Source organism: Charadrius vociferus, unplaced genomic scaffold, assembly GCF_000708025.1.
Source record: "Charadrius vociferus isolate BGI_N301 unplaced genomic scaffold, ASM70802v2 scaffold163, whole genome shotgun sequence".
Taxonomy (NCBI): Eukaryota; Metazoa; Chordata; class Aves; order Charadriiformes; family Charadriidae; genus Charadrius; species Charadrius vociferus.
The window spans coordinates 6,261,358-6,281,920 of NW_009648332.1; the positions used below are offsets into that span (position 1 = coordinate 6,261,358).

Below are 20,563 nucleotides of genomic sequence, written 5' to 3' on the forward strand. Positions count from 1 at the left end.
GCAGGAAGGATCTCAGACTGCAGATGGAAATTGAGGTCAGACTAAAAAAGCCCCTCGTGGCTGGGGCTTTTGTGAGAGATGCGGAAGACCCTTGTACAGAAAACTCGGAGTGAGAGAGTTGTGCAGAACAGGGGCCGGACCATGGGACAACAGTGTCCTTGTAACCAGAATACGGCTGCAGAAGCAGCCGTGCTGTGGTCCATCCATGTCTATTTACTAAGACAAAGTGGAACAGCTCTTTGAGGATGGATTCTTTCATTGCTTGGTGGTCAGCAAAGCTGTGGTAATCCAGACTACAAACCGAGATCTCGCGGATCTGCAGTACAATCCTGAAGCTGTGCCTCCTGCATCTGGGGGAGGGGTGGGAAGACCTTGGGCTTGCCTAGTTGTCTCTTGCTTCTTTTTCTTACCTGTACCCTGATGCATGATGAAAGAAGGTTTTGTGAAAATATTTTGAATTAATGTCTTCTAGATTCTTCTACCAAAATAACCAAAGCTTTTAGGAAATTTGACTTTTTAGTCAGCTAGACATAATTCTTCAAACTATTGTTGATCTCCATGCGATAAAATTCAAATACAACACTGTTCATAGGAAGGATTTGGTTAATACTTGAAGAAATCAACCCTGAAATGCCCACCTAGCATTAATGTCTAGGTCCGGGCAGCACATGGTATTCTGACAGGAAACCTAAGGGTGGAAGAACAAAATCCATTGGCTCTTTCAAAGCACAGCTCAGATTTTAATTGATTTTTCAGTTGTATCCAGGAAGGGTTTTTTTCCTCCTTTTCGTGTAGGCATTGATCTGCCACTGCTGTTCAACAGACATTGTTTGTCATCTCCTCTGTCTTTCCTTCTAGGTTTACCGCACTGAATTCATTGCTAAATGGAGGAAGCTAAGGCTGGATGTGATTCTTTGTCCCGCGCTGGGGCCAGCCTTTAACCATGGCTACGCTGGGAAGCTATTTGGTAATCTCCATTGAGGTGTCTCTGGATGAAACCATGGTGGTGTCTGTGGGCAGAGCTGGAGCAAGATATTTTGGTCTCTTGGACATTCCCCAAATTACGTGCAGTGCTTGGTCTTCCCTCTGGGGAAGAAAGCAAAGGAGAGGTCTCCTCTGGGTGGGTCTTCTCATGCCCCCACCTTATCTGAGCTGCAAGTGTTTGGATTATTATGGGGCAGCAATTAGTGGCACATCTGTCCCAGTCATTCATGGGTGAGTTTCTCCTGCATAATCTTGTCCTGTAGAAAGCCCAAGAGCTATTCCTGCAACAGAGGCTGGCTGTGAGGATAGTTGTCAGAAGGGTAGTAGACCTTAGTACAAGGCCAGGCTTTGCTCAATGTGGCCATTTTATATTTACCAAGACTTTGCAAATAGTAGAAAGGCTCGTTGCCTGTGACTTGCAGAAGAAGGCTATTTTTTATAGTTTCCAGCAAACAGTCAGGGTCCTTCATCTGTCTAGCAATGGTCCTTTGGGATCCAAAATCCCTGAGATGGTGTTACAGAACTGGACGTCTGGATTATCTTGGGAAGCTAGCTGGCATTTTTCCCTGAGGCATGGGAGATATAGATGCAGACTCGGAATACTCGTAACTGTCTCTCTGAGACCAATCTAACCTCCACCCAACTGACAGATGAAGGCACATGTTGCTCTCTGGTCTCATCAGCCATGCGGCCTTCAAACCTCACCATCAAAAGTCCCTTTGAATGCAGCGTATTTTCATGGTCTCTTCAGGTCCAGCAACTCCAGGTTACAATTCCTGCAACCCAAATTATCATCTGAAAGTTGGTGCTGGCCCAGCACACTAAATTTTGCCATTTTGCATGCTCCGTGTGATCTTTTCCAGCTGCAACCTCCTACACCAATTTATACAATGTCTTAAACTTCCCTGCTGGGGTGGTGCCGGTCAGCACGGTCACAAGAGCCGATGAAGAAGAACTGAAGCATTACCGAGGGCACTATGGAGACCCTTGGGATCAGAGGCTAAAAGAGGTCAGTGGGGAAAGAGCTTAAGTCTTAGCAGAAGGTTATGACTGGCACAGTGACACCTCAGGCACATTGTCCCAGGGCTTGTCCGCATCTCTGGATGACAGCAGGACCTTCTTTAGTAATGCAGTTTGCACACACCACGTTACTACCCTGCATGTAGTGCCACTGGGCTGGTTGTACGTTGGCCTGACAACTGTCCCCTTGCATGTCTTCCATTGTTTTCTCTTCCAATAATGTCAAACGACAGCGTTCCTTCTTGTGCCTCCCCAGGTGCGCTGGTGTTCTGACTCAGCACCATGCTTAATTTTTGCAGGCTGTGGAAGGAGCCGTGGGGCTGCCGGTGGCCGTGCAATGCGTGGCTCTGCCATGGCAGGAGGAGCTGTGCCTTCGCTTCATGAAGGAGGTGGAGACACTCGCCCACGGCACGAAGATAAATATGTGATTTCTGGGAACGTGCCTTCACTATGGTGGCTTTTCATTCCTTGCCCTTCACTCCAACTACCTTCTACCTTATGCACAAAGCGAAGTAGATAGCGACCTGCAGACTCTGAACTACAATTTCAATAAACTGGCAATAAATGCTGTTTTAAAATAGTCAGCAAAAATCTCGTCTCTGTCCAAATGGTCCTTCTTTGTTAGAGTTAAACTGAGTCAAAAAACAAAAGAAAGGAATGAGAATTAATGCTGGACCAAAGGAGTCCAATAACTACAGTGCAACCATATCTGTTGCATGATATGAGGCTGAAGAGCTGTTTACCCCAATATTCTACTTCCAACAGTGGGCAGGAGCAGATGTTTGAGGGAGAGCATAACCTGATAAGTGCAGGATTCCCTCTCCGGCTGTGCCATAGGTTGGCTAAGAGACTTTTTCAGCAAAGACTTGCAGTCTGCCCATCATTTTTAACAGCTGCCAAGAAAGCTCTCCTTCATGAACTTGTTGGGCCCCTTCCTGAACTCATTTCTTCTCTTAATGTCCACACCATCCAGTGGCAGTGGGCTCTGCAGTTTAGCTGTGTAGTGAGTAGTGGAAAGCTTAATTTTCTTTGCTTAAGCATAAGCTCTGAGAAATGGTAACTGGTCTGTTCTTCACTCCTGTTCCTCATTGTTTCTTCCAGTTAAGCAATGGGAAAAGAAGGTTGAGGATTTTTTATTGCCTACAAGCACTTGAGAGAAACCTGAGTTTAAGCATTTTTGTGGCTACCTTTAGACCATTCGCGCTGTTTGGTACTTCCAATGTCACTGTGACAGTTGTGCGCTGCTTCTCAACCCGTTCTTCACTCTCAAGGTGGAGGATGTGGCTGGAAGGGAAGGTGGGGGTGATGGAGGAGACGGAAATGCTTTGAATAAGCAAGCGTGCCTTGAAACAAGGCACCAACGTTAGTGATGATGCGTGCCTTCTCCGAGCCCACATATCTCTCCAGGCACCAGGGCTGGAGGCCGCATTTCCCCAAGAGGAGAAGAGAACCACAGGGCTAAGAGGTGACTCCGCTCTTGTTATTTATCCGCCTCCACGGGGCTGCACGGATATGCTGCAGTCATCCAGCAGGCTCACATGGTCACAAGCAGGTCTGAGTCACACGGTGAGTCCTGGCTCCTCAGGCTGACTGAGTGTCCTCCCTTCAGCAGAGAGCAGGGAGAAGATCCACGGCACAGCCCTGCTCCCAGAAGATGCCCTGCCTCTGCCGGACTGCTGCTGGGCAGCACCAGCCACAAAGCTCCAGCCTCATGGGAGGCTGCCGAATGACCGTGACCATCTCAGGCCAGGAGCAAAGGATTTATAGCTGTCCTCTCGTAGGGAAGATGGGAACTCACCATTAAACAGGTAACCTGGCCAGGGAGTGTTCCTGGCTAGATCTGAGCATGCACAGACTTTGTTTTGCCAGGGAGGGACATTTTCCTTTGCTCGTGTGTCCACCCCATATTTTTGCAAGGCTGAACGAAGTGAAAGGGTCCTATTTCTGAAAGGAATTTCCCCATGCATACTTGCGCTCTGCATTCCAGCTGCTCTTTGTGGGTGGCTCTGGAAGGGATTTACTCTTCCTCCCACTCTCCCCTCTCCTGCCTCCAGCCGGTCATTAGATCTCAGGATCCCGCAGCATTAGGTCCCAGCACCCAAAGGGAAGTCCTCACTACGATCCAACAGACAGTGAAGCAGAGTGCATGGGTGCTCTCAGCCCTGGTTTGCAGCTCAGCCAGAGCTTTCTTGGCACTGAACTGGATGAGGTAGAGACAGGTCCAGAAAAAGATGGAAGAGGTGTCAGGGAGACAAGATACAGGTTTGGACCAGATGTAGGGGTCTGTTTAGGAATTTAAAGAGCAGATAAGTGCCTCAGCTTGGCAGAGAGCAAAGCACCTTCCTGAGTAAAACTCGGGGTCCTTCTCAAGAGGTTGTCCGTGATGTCAGTTGGCACTGCTGCAGGAACATGGGGGAAAAGTGGAGAGGGTGATGCTCAGAGCAGTGTGGTGAGTTCAGGCGCTGAAATTCAAGGAGGGAAAGGCATTTTGGCTGGCATTATTACTTTAGGTTTGCAGGAGAGTTCTTCCTCTACACCTCACTGGGGCTGGTGAGGGGATGTCAGCTCCTTTTCACACCCACCGGCACAGTGCCGCTGTCTTTCAAACCCTTCCGCGGCCCTTTCACCATAAGCTGTTGGCTCAGGCTGCACAGCCCTTGGACATCTGTCCTGTGTGTTTACAGAGTGCTCATCCAGCTGCCTGGCACTGACCAAAGTCCAGGCTGTGGCCTGTCTCGGAGAATTAGGTAGGAATGCTGCTTGGGCCAAGAGGGCTTTGTTTCCACTTGTTTCTCTCATCTCCAGCGCAACATCCTGGCTGCGGTCTTTGTTCTGATCATTTTTCCTCCTTCCTCCTAATTTTAATAAGAATTTGAATCTGTTCTCCTCAACCTGTCTTTCATTCTGTGGCCAGATAAGTAACTGAGTGGGGTTGAGAGGTTGAGTCATCAGACAATCCAGCTGTTTTATTTGGTTTTACTTTATTTTGCAGGGTTTTTTCTCTAGTTTGCACGTTAGGCTTTGTGTAGTCACGACATCAGGAACAAACGAAACTCTCTAGCAGAACTCATATCAGCAGAACATGAGTTGTTCGACAGGTCAGTTTGTCTCACAGTAACCAAACTGAACAGAGCTCTCTGGTGTCACAGAAAGTGGCAGAGGACATTAGAGACACCAGTGTTACCAAGATCCCGGATATTAATTTCAAGCAAGTTTCAAGGGAGGAGGTAGTTGAAGCAAATGTTTAAAAATAGGCGAAATGAAATACCTTGGCAGCCTATCACCTCAGCCTTGAAACACAAAAATGCAAGAATTAGGTTTGGTACATCTTTCACTCTGAAATAGCCATTAGCTGCACAAATCCTCATCTCTCCAACCACAGTCTCAATCTGCTCTTTTTTTTTTCTTTTTTTCTCTTTTTCTCTTTTTCTTTTTTCTTTTTCCTTTTTTCCTTTTTTTTCCTTTTTTCCTTTTTTTTTCCTTTTTTTTTCCTTTTGTCCTTTTTTTTTCTTTTTTCCTTTTTTCCTTTTTTCCTTTTTTCCTTTTTTCCTTTTTTCCTTTTTTCCTTTTTTCCTTTTTTCCTTTTTTCCTTTTTTCCTTTTTTCCTTTTTTCCTTTTTTCCTTTTTTCCTTTTTTCCTTTTTTCCTTTTTTCCTTTTTTCCTTTTTTCCTTTTTTCCTTTTTTCCTTTTTTCCTTTTTTCCTTTTTTCCTTTTTTCCTTTTTTCCTTTTTTCCTTTTTTCCTTTTTTCCTTTTTTCCTTTTTTCCTTTTTTTTTCCTTTTTTTTTTCCTTTTTTTCTTTTCTGCTACTGTTCTCCTACTTTGCACTCATCTCCCCTGGCTCCCCCCCGCCCTGCTTGCCCACGGTGAGACCAGTGAAAAGCCAAACTTCCTGCTGTAAGCTTTATGCCCAGCCATGGAGCAGCTGAGAGCATCCCAGTCCTTCACCATCAGTGTGCTGAAGTCTCTGCTGTCACTCGGTGGGGACAGACCTGTGCAAGACACCAGGAATGATGGAAGAAGTAGGAATGCTCCTGGAGTTCTGGCGAAGAACCAACTGCTCTCTGCAGCATCTTTGCTGATGGTGCCTCTACCTTGCTGGAGAAGTTGTAAGTAGGATCCATACAACCCACTTGGCTATGGAAAGGCCCAAGGAAAACAGTGCAATACCCACAGAAGTGGAGAAGATGGAGGGATGTTCAGGGGAGAAAGCAGCCCCTGCTGTCAGAGGTGTGGGGGTTGGTATGGGAGGTTTCTCTCCCCATCCTATTGCAGTTTATTCAGGGAGAGCCAACAGGGTCCTGGCTGAGCAATGCGAAAAAGCATTGATAGAAACGGACCCCCACCTCTCAGCTGACGTTCTCAGTTGTTGGAAAGGTACAGCATAAAAAAGTAGTGGCAAGTTTCTTACCAGCTGTTATGTTCTGTGAGTGTCGGTGGACTTGGACTGGAATCGAGGAAAGTTTCATGCTTTCAGTAGATATTCCAGGCTGAAATGAGTCAGAAACTGGAGAGTTCCCAGAAAACATTTATTTAGCCCTCTTCACCAACTGGAAAAAATTCACCAAAGGGGACCAGCCCATTTCAGCATTTTGTGAAATGTCTTTAAAATTCTTTCAGAGCAGCGTACTTAACATACCTCATTTTGTAAATTGTTTTGAAAAAGCGCCTCTGTGTTTGGTTCCAAAAACATGAACATGAGATACAACTGTCAGTATTTACTCTTTGTTATTTTAATCAAAATGGAGTCAAAGCTGGCTTAAAAATAATGATTACTGATTCAAAGGGAAGACAGTTTTATCTTAGAAATAGAATATTTCCGTCAAAACCCAGCCTGCTTGAGAGCTGATGGTGTTGGATGGAGTGCAATGAGAGTACGTCAGTGCAGTTTTGCTTTTGCAAAGATGGTGCAGCTCTTGCTGGGGACAGGTGTGGACTGTCTGTGTTGGTGTAACTGCCTTTTTTCTGTGGTGGTCCAAAGCGAAGGAGATGTTGTGGATGCCACAGTGAAATCCTAGACCAGCTGCTACAGGCTGACTCTTCTTGTGAAAAGGGTCTTGGCTTTCACCTTAACTCCACTAGTGAGTTTCACTTTGGACCTGGATCAATTCTGGTGAGAAAAATATTGTAAAACCATTGCACTTGGTATTGGTTGCTCAGTGCACACCAGTGCAGTGTGGAGGAGTGAACACTGCCCTGTGAGTCAGGCAGGTTTGTCTCCTCTGCTATGGCCCTGAGATTTGACTTGGGACATCCCTTTGCTTCCCTGCCTCAGTTTCCCCATGGGGACAGTGGTCTTCTTCCCAGCAGACTATTCTCCCAAGCACCCCTTGCTCCCCTTTGCCTAGATGTGGGTCCACACAAAGCCACCCACTGTGACCCAGCCCATCCATCTCTGTCTAGCTGCTCCCCTCCATGGCAGGAACTCTTTAATTTCATATGGCTCTTGGAGTGCCTCAGCGGATCTACTCAGAGGGTGCAAAACAGACTTGGATTTTGAAACCATCCCAGTCCTGAGGGTGGATTCGACCTTCATTTTCCTCCAGTCACTCCCCACTGCCTGTGTCCGCGCTGCAGGCTGTGGTAGGAGCCGTGGGGCTGCCCATGGCCACGCTGTGCGTGGCCTTGACGTGGCAGGAGGAGCCATACCTCTGGTTCATAAAGGAGGTGGAGATGCTCGCACATTGATAGGAAAAGGAGCTTCCTCAGAAGCATCCGGCCACCTGGAAACGCAGCTGCGCCTACTGATAAATCCACCCTTTGAAAGGCCAAGTTATTCCAGACACAGCTGGCTTTGTCTCCGTTAAACAGTTGTTGAGCAATTAAAGGGCAGGATCGGAGCACAGGTCCCAGTGCACAAGTGGATGCGGGAAGCCAATGCCCTGAGGCTTCCCAGCACGGGGGGAAAAAAACTCCCATATTTGCTCAGCCCATCATAGAGGTAATTTTGGTGTCACGTAGGCAAAAAGCCCACCTCTGCCTCGGGAAGCCCTTGCACGGATTCCTGGAGGCTGGGAGAGGGCTGGGAATTGCTGCGTGCTGACCATGTTCACCCGTGCCTTCTGCAGGCACCTGCTGCAGCCAGCGCCCTGGGGCCGGAGCAGGAGCTGGATGGGCTGCAGGCATCTCCCCATGCCACTGCTCTCGAAAGACCAGCAGTGCTTTAGCTGGCATCCTCTGAGCAAGGGTACCACTGAGGGCAAACATAGTAATAGGCCAGCTTAATTTGTTACCGCATAGCTAACTGATGTTGGCCCCAGACTGCATCTTAGAGGATGCCAAAGCCAATTTTGGTCAGAGTCCTTCATAAATTTCCCCAGTTAATAACAAAGAGAAGAATGTTCCCTACTGACACGATTTGTTACAAAAAAACCAACAGTGAATTCTTATAACCGCTAAGAATGGACACGACAATGGATGAAAAATCAAGCGTTAGAGGACTACCTAGCCCTGATGGGGGAAGGCTCTTCACCTGCCTTTCTATATCCAGTTCCATACTCTGTTGGAGCAGGTTCAGGTTCTGGGCCTCTGGCCATCAAGTGCAACCTTGCAAAGTTTTGCAGTGCACGATCTAGCTGCTCAAAAACCTTTTATCAAGGTAGGATCCATAGGAGGACCCATCATTCAGAACCAGCAGAGAAGGTCACAAACAGACCACGGCATTTGTTTTGGGGCTGATGTTGGCTGGGTTGTTGCCTTTAGCTCAGTGCATGGTTCTTGAGGGCTCGTAGTGAGAGGCGTCTGTGCTGGAAAGACCTCAGGCATCAGCTGTCGCAACATCTGCTGGAAAAAGTTTGCTTCTGGCCTGCAACCCTGTGGGATTTTCCATTCCTAAGGCAACACCAGTGTGCTCTGTCATGGGGTGGAACAGCCTCTCCTTCTGGTGCATGCAGACATCATGGCAGCGCTGAGCCCTATCCCACTGGCCTCCTGAAACAGCCTCTGGCCACCATGGGAGAAGCATAGGCCAAGGGATTTGGTGAGCGAATGGGTACCCCACAGCTATGCATCCTCTCGTCATACTATTCCCCATCCCTGTGGGGGGAAGTCTTGTGATTTCAAACTGTTTTTTCCCCTTCTCCCATTGTCCTCTCAGACTACGCAGGAAATAGAAGAGCAGCTATTTCCTTGCTTCTTTTGTTCAGCTGATCCCACAGCCCTTCCTCCCCAGTGGAAAACTTCCCGCAGTCCAGAAAGTCCCTATAAACCCAACGCCCCAAGGTTCACTGGCCAAACTTCACCTTTTCCATTTCCTGATTAATCATTCTCCACCACACGCTCCACTGAAGGCGGCCTTGCAGAGGTCAGCTTTGGATTTACAAACTATTTGCTGACCTGAGACAGTGGTGCTGGGAGGAGTGACAGGTCTGGGGAGGCAGGGAAGATCTCCTGCTCCTGCCTTGCTTTTCTTTCTCACACCATCCCTGGAGACCAGAAGGCCACGTTATGATCCAGCAACAGCTGAGACAGCTCCTGCCAGAGAGGGAGGTGGATCTTTCTGCTGCCCTCCCCCTGCTTTGCGGCTCGGCGGCAGCTGTGGTAGTCTGGAAATGGCTGGGCAAAAGGCAGGTCCAGAAGAAAATGGAAGAGGCTTGCAGGACCCGGGATGAAGGTGTGAAGAAAATGGCAAAGGCTGTCCAGCAGTTCAGGGAGCAGGTAACCCGATCTTCTGGGGGGTCTGAGTCCCACTGGGGTGTCTGCTGATACTGTTCTTCAGCTCCTCCTTCCAGCTCATGCTTCCATAGATTTTCTAATGAGGAGTCCAGGGGAGATGTGCTGGTAGCCCTCAACAAGAGGAAAGGCTGCCTTGGGAGGAAGGGAGATCACTGCCCTCCTCAAGCTGCATGAGATGAGGTAGGAGTCTACAACCAGGGAGATGTGAATTACTCACCGGGAAGAGCTTTCGAACAGCACAGGTGATGAAGCACTGAACCTTCATTGATCCAAACCCCAGTTCTTTCAGGATCTAGAAATGTCTTTTGCCTCTATGAGTAGAAGCAAGAAAGCTTTTTCCTCTTCCTAACTCTAAGTTTACACAGCTGTCCACAGCCCTACATCTTTGTCTCTAAAACCTGGGTTCTGGATGGCTCTTGGAGAGTCTTCAAAAGAGCTTTCACTAGGGTTCCCAGCAATTGAGACCTCCCAGCCCAGCAGGCTGCCTAGAAGAAGCTTGGCCTAATTTAGCACTAATGAAGCACAGGGCATTCGGTGTTCTCTGGGAGCAACCAGAACATGACATGGGGATGAACGAGACAGGCACCCAGCCAGTGTGGATGTGGCCCTGAAGTCCTGCTGCAACAATGATTGCTAACCGCCTTTCCTTCCTCCTCCATTCACTTCTGAGTAGGTACTGGTTAAACCAGCTCGTGTTTACACAGGTAACGTACCTGGAGATAAAGCATAATAGCTACAAGTGATATGTACCTTTACAACCTTTTTTTTCTGAAATATATATCTATAAATATGATATAAATTGCTCAGAGTCCTTCATGAATTTCATAGAATCATAGAATGGTTTAGGTTGGAAAGGACCTTGAGGATCATCGAGTTCCAATCTCCCTGCCATGGGCAGGGACACCTCCCACTAGACCAGGTTGCCCAAGGCCACACTCTCAATTTCCTCAATTAAGAACAAAAAGAAGATATACATCTATAAATAGACATACATATATATCTATAAATATGATATAAAACCTTGAAAAAAAGCTGGTGGCACTGAGAACTGCCAGTTGTCTTCTCCTGAGTAGACCTCACCCACCTGTGAGTCCCTACTGACTTCTTTGCAATTTGCTGAGCTTGAGCTGTTAGATGTTTGTCCTCAGACCGGGCTGACCCACACTGCCTGTACCCATTCTGAGGGGTGAAGGGCCAGCCTGAGATTTGTGCGCAAGGACTTTGGTACCTTCTGCCCAGGCTGGTGTTTGCTCAACAGATCACTTCTTGGTCAGTAGGTAAGTCCCCACAGTGCCATGAGGAAGGCTCTGATGTGAGGCATTGCCTTGTCCCTTGCCGCAGTGGATGCATGAAGCTCTTCTACACCTCCAGAGACAGACAGGCTCCTGTGTTCATCATGTTCATGACATCCAAACTCAGGATAAAACATTCAGCAGCTCAAGGTCTAAGCCCCACATGCAGGGTCCGACTTTTGAGCAAGCTCCATTGATAATATCGGCAAAATTTAAGAGATTTATCCCCTTTGAGCCAAAGGGTAACTGGAGCTGCTGTCCTGGCATCCCCTTCATCTTCCCTTTGCAGGTCCCCAGCATCCAGACAGATGTCATCCTGTCCCTGCCCCTGCTGGAACTCACTGGGAGATTGCAGGAAGGGTCTCTGTCCCCCAAGACTGTCCTCTACACCTACTTAGAGAAGGTGAGTGCCTATCCACAGTGTGATGGGCAAATCACTTATGTTCTCCATGCCATGGTGTATGGGCTGGTGGCTGAGTAGACTTGTTGAAGCTGGTGATTATGACAAATCTTTAATATAGCAGATATCAGGACAAAGATGTGAAAAGGCAGGGATATCTCTGTCTCTGTGATGGGTTGACCCTGGCTGGACACCAGGTGCCCACCAAAGCCAGAGAGAGGAGGGAAAATATAATGAAAGGCTCATGGGTTGAGATAAGGACAGAGATACATCATTCACCAACTACTATCACAGGCAAAACAGACTCAACTTGGGAAAATTAGTTTAATTTATTACCAACCGAGTCAGAGTAGGGTAATGAGAAATAAAAACAAATCTTAAAGCACCTTCCCCCACCCCTCCCCTCTTCACGGCCTTAGCTTTTTTTATGATTTCTCTACCTCCTCCCCGCCAGCAGCGCAGGGGGACGGGAAATGGGGATTGTGGTCAGTTCCTCACACGTTGTGTCTGCCACTCCTTCCTCCTCAGGGGGAGGCCTCCTCACACTCCTCCCCTGCTTCAGCGTGGTCTCCCTCCCATGGGAGACAGTCCTCCACAAACTTCTCCAACACGAGTCCTTCCCACAGGCTGCAGTTCTTCACAAACTCCTCCAGAGTGGGTCCCTTCCATGGGGTGCAGTCCTTCAGGAACAGACTGCTCCAGCATGGGTTCCCCACGGGATCACAAGTCCTGCCAGCAAACTTGCTCCAGCACAGGCTTCCCACGGGGTCACAGCTTCCTTCAGGCATCCACCTGCTCTGGCGTTGGGTCCTCCATGGGCTGCAGATGGATATCTGCTCCACCATGGACCTCTATGGGCTGCAGGGGGACAACCTGCCTCACCATGGTCTTCACTAGGTTGCAGGGGAATCTCTGCTCCAGCACCTGGACCACCTCCTCTCCTTCCTCCTTCATTGACCTTGATGTCTGCAGAGTTTTCTCTCATATTCTCACTCCTTTCTCTGCTGCAGTTGCTGTTATGCAGGAATGTATTCCCCCTCTTACCTATGTTATCCCAGAGGTGCTACCACCATTGCTGATGGGCTCAGCCTTGGCCATTGGTGCATCCATCTTGGAGCCAGCTGGCATTGGCTTTATCGAACATGGGGGAAGCTTCTAGCAGCTTCTTACAGAAGCCACCCCTGTAGCTCCCCTGTTACCAAAACCTTGCCATCCAAACCAAATACAGTCTCCTGGGTCAGACCCATCAGTGGACAATCCTTTGAGATGGCTGGAGCTGGGATGCTCTGGGGAGGGGATTACCGTTCATGCCAAGCCACTAGCCCTTGTTTTGAAGATCCAGGCAGCTACTGCATGCAGCTGTGTAACGATGCTGTTCTTAACTAACACCTGTTCCTCCTAACAAAGGCCCTGGAAGTGACCCAGCAGACAAACTGCTTGCGACATTTTATCCCAGAGTGTGAGGAGCAGCTCCAGGAAATACAACAGAAAAGGCTGCTCTATGGCATCCCTGTCAGCCTCAAGGAACATATCGGCCATAAGGTGCTTCCCTTTGTGCCTGTAAAGTGTCCCATCATGAGCTGGGCTGGGTGGTGAAGTGGTGGAACACAGAGAATGGGGAAGGGGCCTGATCCCTCCCTGTTTACACCACAGGAAGCCTGGCTGGGTCTGAGGCTGTGGCCCCACATCTCATCGCAGCTGCAATCCTGGCAGTTAGAATTCTCCATCAGCAAAAAACCAAGGGGTGAATAGTCTGGGCTACACGGTTGTTTGGGTGATAACTCAGACTTTACTCAGAGGTTTGCAGTATCAGGGATAAGAACATGGCTCAGCTTCTAGAAAGTCATTAGTAGCAGGAACCATTAACCTTTAATCCCTGTTGTGCTGTAGCCTGACCGCTGAGCCCCTTAGCAAAAAGCCTGTGCATGAAATGCACCGGGGACTCCCACGCAGACAAGCCCTGGTGAGGACTGATCACACGCTCCTCAGCTGAATTTGTTAGGCGGTCTCCTCCATGTTGACTTACCAACACAGTTATGAGGCGTCTAAGCCCAAAGCAAGCCCTAAACACCAAGACTAACTGAAAAAGGATGACACTGTGTTTGCCTGGGATGTATGTTCCCCCCTCCCCCCCACGAACATCCACTGGTGGCTTCACTGGAACAGCAGGACACTGGGTTTGCTCCTGAGCCAGTGCACCTATGGAGTTGCATCTGAGTCAGGGAAGAGAAATAGTACGGAAAAGAGCAAGGACAGCTTCAGGAGAAGCCTTAACCCTGTAAGTGCTTGGCAGCCCTCTGCCAAGGACAGAAGGAGAGGGAGTCCTTGACCCTTCACGCAATGGCTTGCAAGCACGTGGAGTACCTGCTCCCCTCCCACCCCCCCAAAAGGGAACACCAGGTCATCCTTCCAAAAACTGCAGGGAACTGCACTGACCATGTCCATTGTCACTTCTCTCTGCAGGGACATCTGTCGACCTGTGGGCTTGTGCAATGCCTGGGCACTGTGGTGCAGGAGGACAGCGTCCTAGTCAAAGTCTTGAAGAGACAGGGCGCCATCCCATTTGCAATGACCAACGTGCCGCAATCCCTCTTCAAGTAACATACATCATTAGAACTCTTTCCTCTGGTTGTGCCCCTGAAGCTAAAACCTGGCCTGTAGGTCCCGGGACAGGCTCCTTCCTGTTTCCTGAGATGTTTCCTGGATGAGGCCCTCTTCCATCAGCTGCCAACAATCTCAGTTCAGCTGAAAATAGCTTTCAGATAAGATTAAGAGGAAAAGAACCCTACCATGACATAAAAGAAATCAAGCGTAATTGTGCATGGGAGGGAGACTGAAGGCTCATGGGAATGAGCTGTGTCCTGAGGGATTTATGGGATGGAAGGATGGGGTTGGCTATGCCACATAACATTGCGAGGGAGAGCCAAAAAAAACTCAAGGCATTAAGATTTTTCTGACAGCCCGGTTCTTCTCCCCAGCTACGACTGCAGCAATCCCATCTTCGGCCAGACCTTGAACCCCTTCAACCACCAGAAGAGTCCCGGGGGCTCCTCGGGAGGGGAGGGAGCTCTGATCGCCGGGGGAGGCTCCATCCTGGGCATCGGCTCGGACATTGGCGGCAGCATCCGCCTGCCATCCAGCTTCTGCGGGCTCTGTGGGCTCAAACCTACGGCCAAAAGGCTGAGGTAGGTGTTGGGATCTGACCCTTCCCACCCTGCAAGGAGCCTACTAATTGTCAAACTCAGCAGAAGGGGTAAGGTATTCAGTGAGTACGTGGCAGGAAAAGAGAGGACAGTTTCTTAAAGGCTGGCTTGCTTTGCTCAAAACCTCTCCCAAGAGGCAGCGTTGTCGGGTTTTGTGGGGAAATGGCCATGTTTTCATTGTAGATCTAGCCTGTAGTTAAAAGGAAAAGGGGGCTAAAGTGGTTAAATAATGCCAAAATGGAACATTGTTAGTTAAATCAAAGCTAAGATTTGTTGGGGTTTAGGTTTTTTTTTTTCCTTTTGACCAAAATTTTCTGTTTCCCATGACTCAAATCAAATACTTTTAATGATTTTCTTCTGGTTTGGGTCCTGAACTGAAGACCCCACTATGCTGTTCAAATGTATTGGTAATATCTCACCATTGCTGAAATGACAATATACTTCTTTTTCTTTTCCCACAGCCTGTCTGGAGTGACTGACCCTGTCAGTGGGATCCTGGCAGGTACATGAATTTTTAACTGCTTTTCCCTATATGCTGTGAAGAGTCCTATATTTTCCTCTAGGCCTGAGGAAAGCCTGTGACAACCAAGATTTGTCCAGAGTCCATCTGAAACATCCCACCTCATTGCCTGATCATCCCTTGCAGCCAATGCAGCCATGCAGAGGGGTGGACAAGTGTTTGGCGGACCCGTTTGCTTAACATGGACGTGTGCTCTCATCCCACTCCAGTTCCTTGTGCGCTGGGGCCGATGGCGAGGGACGTGGACAGCCTGGCCCTGTGCATGAAGGCGCTGCTCTGCCAGGAGATGTTCCAGCTGGACCCCACTGTGCCCCCCATCCCCTTCAATGAGGAGGTGAGTCCTTAAATCAGCAAGCCCTGGTTCTTTTGAGGGAGCTGCACGCTCAATGGACGCATTCTTTAAGAGTCCAATTCTCTTTACAGTACTGGTTTCCAGTAACTTGTTAGCTCTCTTTGAGGGCACAATTCATACTGATCAGAAAAAAATAAGTTAATAAGTAGTTGTCCTTTCTGCCTTCTCACTTGGCACGTAGCTTAACAGATTGGGAGACCCCAGAAAAGAGTGGGGAGGAAGGCAACACCAGGATCAAAAAGCTGGAGATTTGGGGGGAAGACAAGACAAGATTAGAAACTCCTGCAGCAGCAAATCTCTTGTCTGAGGACATTTCCTTTCCCTCTGCAGCAGGCAAATTTCGGGAGGTTTTTCCACCTCCATCCTTTGTTGCAATGGTTGAATCTACTGGTCTCGAGTGGCTGTGCTCAATTTGAAGGGAGGGATGAAGGGGAGGCTGGAGAAAAAGGCAGTGATGGACATGTGGAAAGGGTAACCTATGGAAACTACAAGCAGCACATCACAAAATTAATTACTCCCTTACATCTGGAGCTTTTGCCCCCTTTCACAGTGGGCTTCAGCACAGGGGAAGTCCTACCCCCAGCAGGGTTGGAAATGTTTGACTGGTGGCTCTTTGCTCCAGGTGTATTCCAGCTGTGCTCCTCTGCGGATCGGGTACTACGACACAGACGGCTACTTCCCGCTGCCCCCTTGCATGCGGCGCGCGGTGCGGGAAACCTGGGGGGCTCTGCAGGCAGCCGGGCACCAGGTGAGCACAACCACCCCAGTAGGTGTCCCCAGCTTTACTCCTCACTGTTGAAATCACCCTTCAGAAACCAGACATAGTCCCCAGGCCCAGCTGTGGGGTAAATGGCCTACCAGGGGCATGAGGTTAAGTTACTACAGCCGTGTAACGCAATGCGGACACACGTCTACCCGGGGTAGCAGCGCGTCTCATGGGGAAACGGCACGAGCAATTAGCAAACTTGTACCTGCAGGGGGCCAGGGGTGTAATGAATCCATCTCTGCTCTCCTGGGGGCTGTGGTCCACACCAGAGAGCAGAGTCCATAAAGTGCTGCATTTGACCCTAGAAGGTTGCCCCATCATTTGCTAGGTCTGTCCTCCCCCAGCGGAGAGCATCTGAGCGGTGTTTTTCTCGTTCCATCCCAATGCCCGTGGAGACCTCTGTCCTTTCTGGACCACTGAGGGAAAAGGCCCCTGGGGCACGGGATGGGAAACACCTTTCCCTCCATCTAGACCTACCAGTGGAAACACGCAAGTGAGTCCACGTCTGGGAGATGTCGACTCTGCTGGGACAGGCGGGAAACTGGTGTGGTTTCTGGCTCAGTGACTGCCTGGAGCAGGATGGAGAAGGAAACAGCTCTGGAGAGATCTCAGAGCTGAACCAAACAGCCATTAGGGAGGAATAATCCCACAGGGAGATGCCTGGGCTGGTAAAGGGTTGAACCAGGGCTTCCATTGGCATGTGGAGCCCAGGGATGTGCTGCTCTGCCTTTGAAGTATATCCACAGTTGGGCCTTGGGAATTATTCATATCCCCAGGCGGCCACATAATCCTGTGTTTTGGTGCAGCTGGTGCCCTTTTCTCCACCTCGGATCCACTATGTCATGACTGAACTGTTTTTGAAGACGTTTTTTGCTGATGGAGGCCGTGCTTGGTTGGACGTGTTGTAAGTAGGAGCCCTCTGGCATCAGTGCTGTAAAACGCCTCCGTCCCCACACCCCTGAGCACAACGCATGGGCAAACCAAGCCCATCTCTCCCACCCCAAACAGAAGATACTTAGGTTTCTGAGAAAGGGCAAACAGCATCTCTGGCATGATCCCCTCCTCTTGTCGTCTCTCAGCACAGCAGATATTGTAGATCCAAGCTTGAAATCACAGGTGAATTGCTGCAAGATCCCAAGGCTGGGGAAGAAGCTGCTGGCTCTGATTCTGAAGCCTCTGGTGAGTCCCTGGCCGCAGGCTCAAAGCAGAGTGGTGTCAGCAGGGCCTTGAGATGCCTGAAAGCATGATGGTACTGAGAGACACCTTTAACTAGAAACCCTAGGATCTCAGGTGAAGGCACATGTTATCACTTTGGAAGGTCTTTTCTAGACCTCTGCTGGGATTTATCACATGCAAAGGGAAATGAGAGAAGGACCAGCCAAGAGCTGTAAAAGATTAACGCGGAGCCCACAGCAAGTGGTTCTTCAAATGCTAGACCTAGCAGTGCCCAGTTTCCTACAGGTTCATGCATTGGGATTACAGCAGTGGAGGTACTCCAGGTTGAAGGTCTGTCCCTGTGTTGGAGGCCTCCCAAAGATCACCCCTTAATGAGGACTCCCGGTGATTAATAAGGACTGGTCCACACTGTTGCTCTTTCACCAGCTGAGCATCCTTTCATAGGGCTTCTCTCTTCCATCCTCCATTTTCTCTGCCTCTCTGTCCAGCTGGGGTGTTCTCAGCTGACAGGATCAAAAAAAAGGTAGCAGTAAGTGGGAGACAATCAAAGTGCTTGCAGAGCACATACGGTTCTGTGAGATACCAAGCTAAAAAGAAAATATGTTTGATTTATCAAAAATAATGAAAGGTGACTTGGTTAAGATCAGCACATTCCTCTGTGAGCAGGAAATATTGGGCTCTAAGAAACAAATTTGGAACCAACAACCAGAATTTGGAAGCAAAGTAAACTCAAATCCATGAGGAGCATTTTTAATCATCATCATTCACGCTCAGTGCAGCATCCCCAGGGACGGAGGCAGCACGGGACCGGCGTTTTCCTGGGATGGCACAAGTTACTGCACCCCCATGTCATGTCCCTCACGATCCCTCTTGCCTTTCCAGTTTCCCCGCCTGGCTGACTACCTCAGCGCCTTGGCTGGAATGAGGTAGGATGGCATCATGCCCAGGGATGTCTATGAAAATGAACAGTACCTTCTCTAAGTGTCCATGGTGGGGTTGAGGGGGACAGGATTCACGACAGGCTCCGACTTGATCTCTGCAAGGGCTGTCCCTCCATCCTGGGTACCGCTTCAACCTTTAGGAACACATCTCCCCAGTGTTGCACTGCCCCTAGTGTTATCCTGAAAGGATTGAGGGACTTGGATGGATAAGGTCATACAGGAAGTCCGTGGCAGAGATGAGTACTAAATCCAGGCTCACAAGAGAAACCTTCTCTCTACCACTTCCAGACATTTGGTGCTTAACTGCTTGGCCAAATGCCAAAGGAAGCTTTAGAGAAATTGGGAAGAAGTATTGTTTTAAATGATTGCTAAAATCACTGGTGTTTATCAAACTGGGGGATTACTTAAGCGATTCCTTCTCCTCTTAAAGCTTAAAAGTGTTGCTATGATTTCCACTTGCAGGTCAGTGAAGGAGATGTGGAATCATCACCATGAAATAGAGGTGTGTTTTGAGGACTTTTCTCTCTGGCAGCGTGCTATGAGTTGAGGCCTTATGGCAAGTGCCAGGTTGGAGGGTCATCAGTTAGGAAAGGGATTGTGCAGGGGGGTGCTGGGGAGGAGAGAAGACGGAGGAAAAGGCACAAAAGAGAGTGAGAAATGGAGCAGATGGGCTTTTGGGTCAACTCAGCCAGGACTTTATGGATTGCCCACAGTGCTCATGTCCAAATGCCCACACTCAACAGTCCCAGCACAATGAAGGCTGTCTTGGGAGTGGGGATGGCTAAAGAGGGACGTTTCCAATTCCCAGTCACAGTCTGGCCACGTGGCGTGGAGGAAGACACGCATTCTCCTGCCTCTTTCCATGAGCACAGCTGCCCGCTGCTGCCTCCTTGGCCATGCCAGAGCCTGGCACATACCCTGGAGAAGCCGAGACGCTCCAGGCATGGACATGGCCTCCATGTCATCTCCCCTCTCTTCCCCAAGGCATACCGCACCGAGTTCATTGCCCGGTGGAGGGAACTCCAGCTGGATGTCATGCTGTGCCCTGTCCTGGGGCCTGCCTTCACCACGGGATACCCTGGGAAACTCCTCAGTAAGTGAGTTTGGGACCTTCCCGGGAGGGCAGAGGACCACAGTGGTTGAGATTGGACAGAAACATCTGCTACCGTGGAGCGTCACCACCCACCTAAACATTTTATGGCAGTGGGAAGGAAAAATAACTACCATAAAGGTATCTGAGCAGATGGAGACAGACCCGGGGATGAAGTGATCTGATGGCAGTTGTTTCTTGCAGTAGAACTTGGACCTGCAGATGACCAGCCCTGTGCACTCTCTCCTCCCAGCAGCAGCTGGTTCTCAGGGGCTTACATGTAATGTATAAGTGTGAAGGAGGGTGTGACTACCTACATTCTCTCTTCTGCATCTCTCAGCTGCCATCTCCTCCACGATGCTGTACAATGTCTTGGACTTCCCTGCTGGGGTTGTACCCGTCAGCGTGGTGACAGAAGCTGATGAGGAAGAGCTAAAGCTTTACCAAGGATGCTGTGATGACCCCTGGGACCGGACGCTGAAACAGGTATGTGACATGGAAAGTGGTGGAGCAGAGACTGTTGATGGATGTTCAAGTAATAGTTTCACTGAAATCGGGGACTCCTAAATATCTCCATCAATACTGGCACAGTGAAAAAAAAGTCACCTCTTCTTTATATACCCCTTGCAAATCCCTTTTCTCCCAAGCCCCAAATCACTAAGTTTTGGGGGGACTGGGAGAGCACCCCCAGGCTGGATTATTATAGGCTGAAGGCAGAAAGGAGCCACACAGCGAGGCTTCCTCGAGAAGGTCCTCGTGACAGCCACAGCCCACAGCACGGTGCTCCACTTTCCTCCTACTCCGTGACGCCTTCACCAGGCCCAGGCTGTCAGCGGAGCACGGATTGGGAATGAGGATGCTGAAGGAAAAGGGATCTGCCTGCAAGACAGCTCAAAGCAGAGCTGCTCGGTGGAGGGTGTCTTAAACACACTGCCCGAGATTTGGCAACCATTTCGATCACGAGAACAGCATCTCTCTGCCCCAGCACACTAATGCCGCTTGAATGGCAGGGCTCGGCCTCCAACCTCCCCAACCCTCTGGGACGAGCCACCTGCCCAAATCAAGTTTCCAGAAGCCATTGGATGTCTGAGCCCTCTGCGTAACTCCTCACTGCTTGTGCTCCCGCTGCAGGCTGTGGCAGGGGGCG

General features: G+C 49.5%; 2 protein-coding genes across 2 annotated transcripts in view; both read left to right on the top strand.

Annotated features, from left to right (window-relative positions):
- LOC104286098 (vitamin D3 hydroxylase-associated protein-like) overlaps nucleotides 1-2,432 on the top strand; it is an 11,798-nt gene extending 9,366 nt beyond the window's left edge. The window contains 3 exon segments of the mRNA XM_009884648.1: nucleotides 859-967; nucleotides 1,848-1,993; nucleotides 2,304-2,432. Coding sequence (XP_009882950.1) covers nucleotides 859-967; nucleotides 1,848-1,993; nucleotides 2,304-2,432 — 384 coding nt within the window.
- Nucleotides 2,433-9,448: 7,016 nt separating this feature from the next.
- Nucleotides 9,449-20,563, top strand: part of LOC104286099 (vitamin D3 hydroxylase-associated protein-like) — an 11,246-nt gene continuing 131 nt past the window's right edge. Inside the window, exons 1-15 of the mRNA XM_009884649.1 lie at nucleotides 9,449-9,658; nucleotides 11,258-11,371; nucleotides 12,776-12,910; nucleotides 13,832-13,965; nucleotides 14,347-14,553; nucleotides 15,033-15,073; nucleotides 15,301-15,425; nucleotides 16,066-16,191; nucleotides 17,016-17,113; nucleotides 17,289-17,388; nucleotides 18,268-18,311; nucleotides 18,789-18,828; nucleotides 19,311-19,419; nucleotides 19,757-19,902; nucleotides 20,548-20,563. The exon at nucleotides 20,548-20,563 is cut by the window's right edge and continues 131 nt beyond it. Of these exons, the coding sequence (XP_009882951.1) occupies nucleotides 9,449-9,658; nucleotides 11,258-11,371; nucleotides 12,776-12,910; nucleotides 13,832-13,965; nucleotides 14,347-14,553; nucleotides 15,033-15,073; nucleotides 15,301-15,425; nucleotides 16,066-16,191; nucleotides 17,016-17,113; nucleotides 17,289-17,388; nucleotides 18,268-18,311; nucleotides 18,789-18,828; nucleotides 19,311-19,419; nucleotides 19,757-19,902; nucleotides 20,548-20,563 (1,645 nt within the window). The remainder of the gene's footprint in view (nucleotides 9,659-11,257; nucleotides 11,372-12,775; nucleotides 12,911-13,831; nucleotides 13,966-14,346; nucleotides 14,554-15,032; nucleotides 15,074-15,300; nucleotides 15,426-16,065; nucleotides 16,192-17,015; nucleotides 17,114-17,288; nucleotides 17,389-18,267; nucleotides 18,312-18,788; nucleotides 18,829-19,310; nucleotides 19,420-19,756; nucleotides 19,903-20,547) is intronic.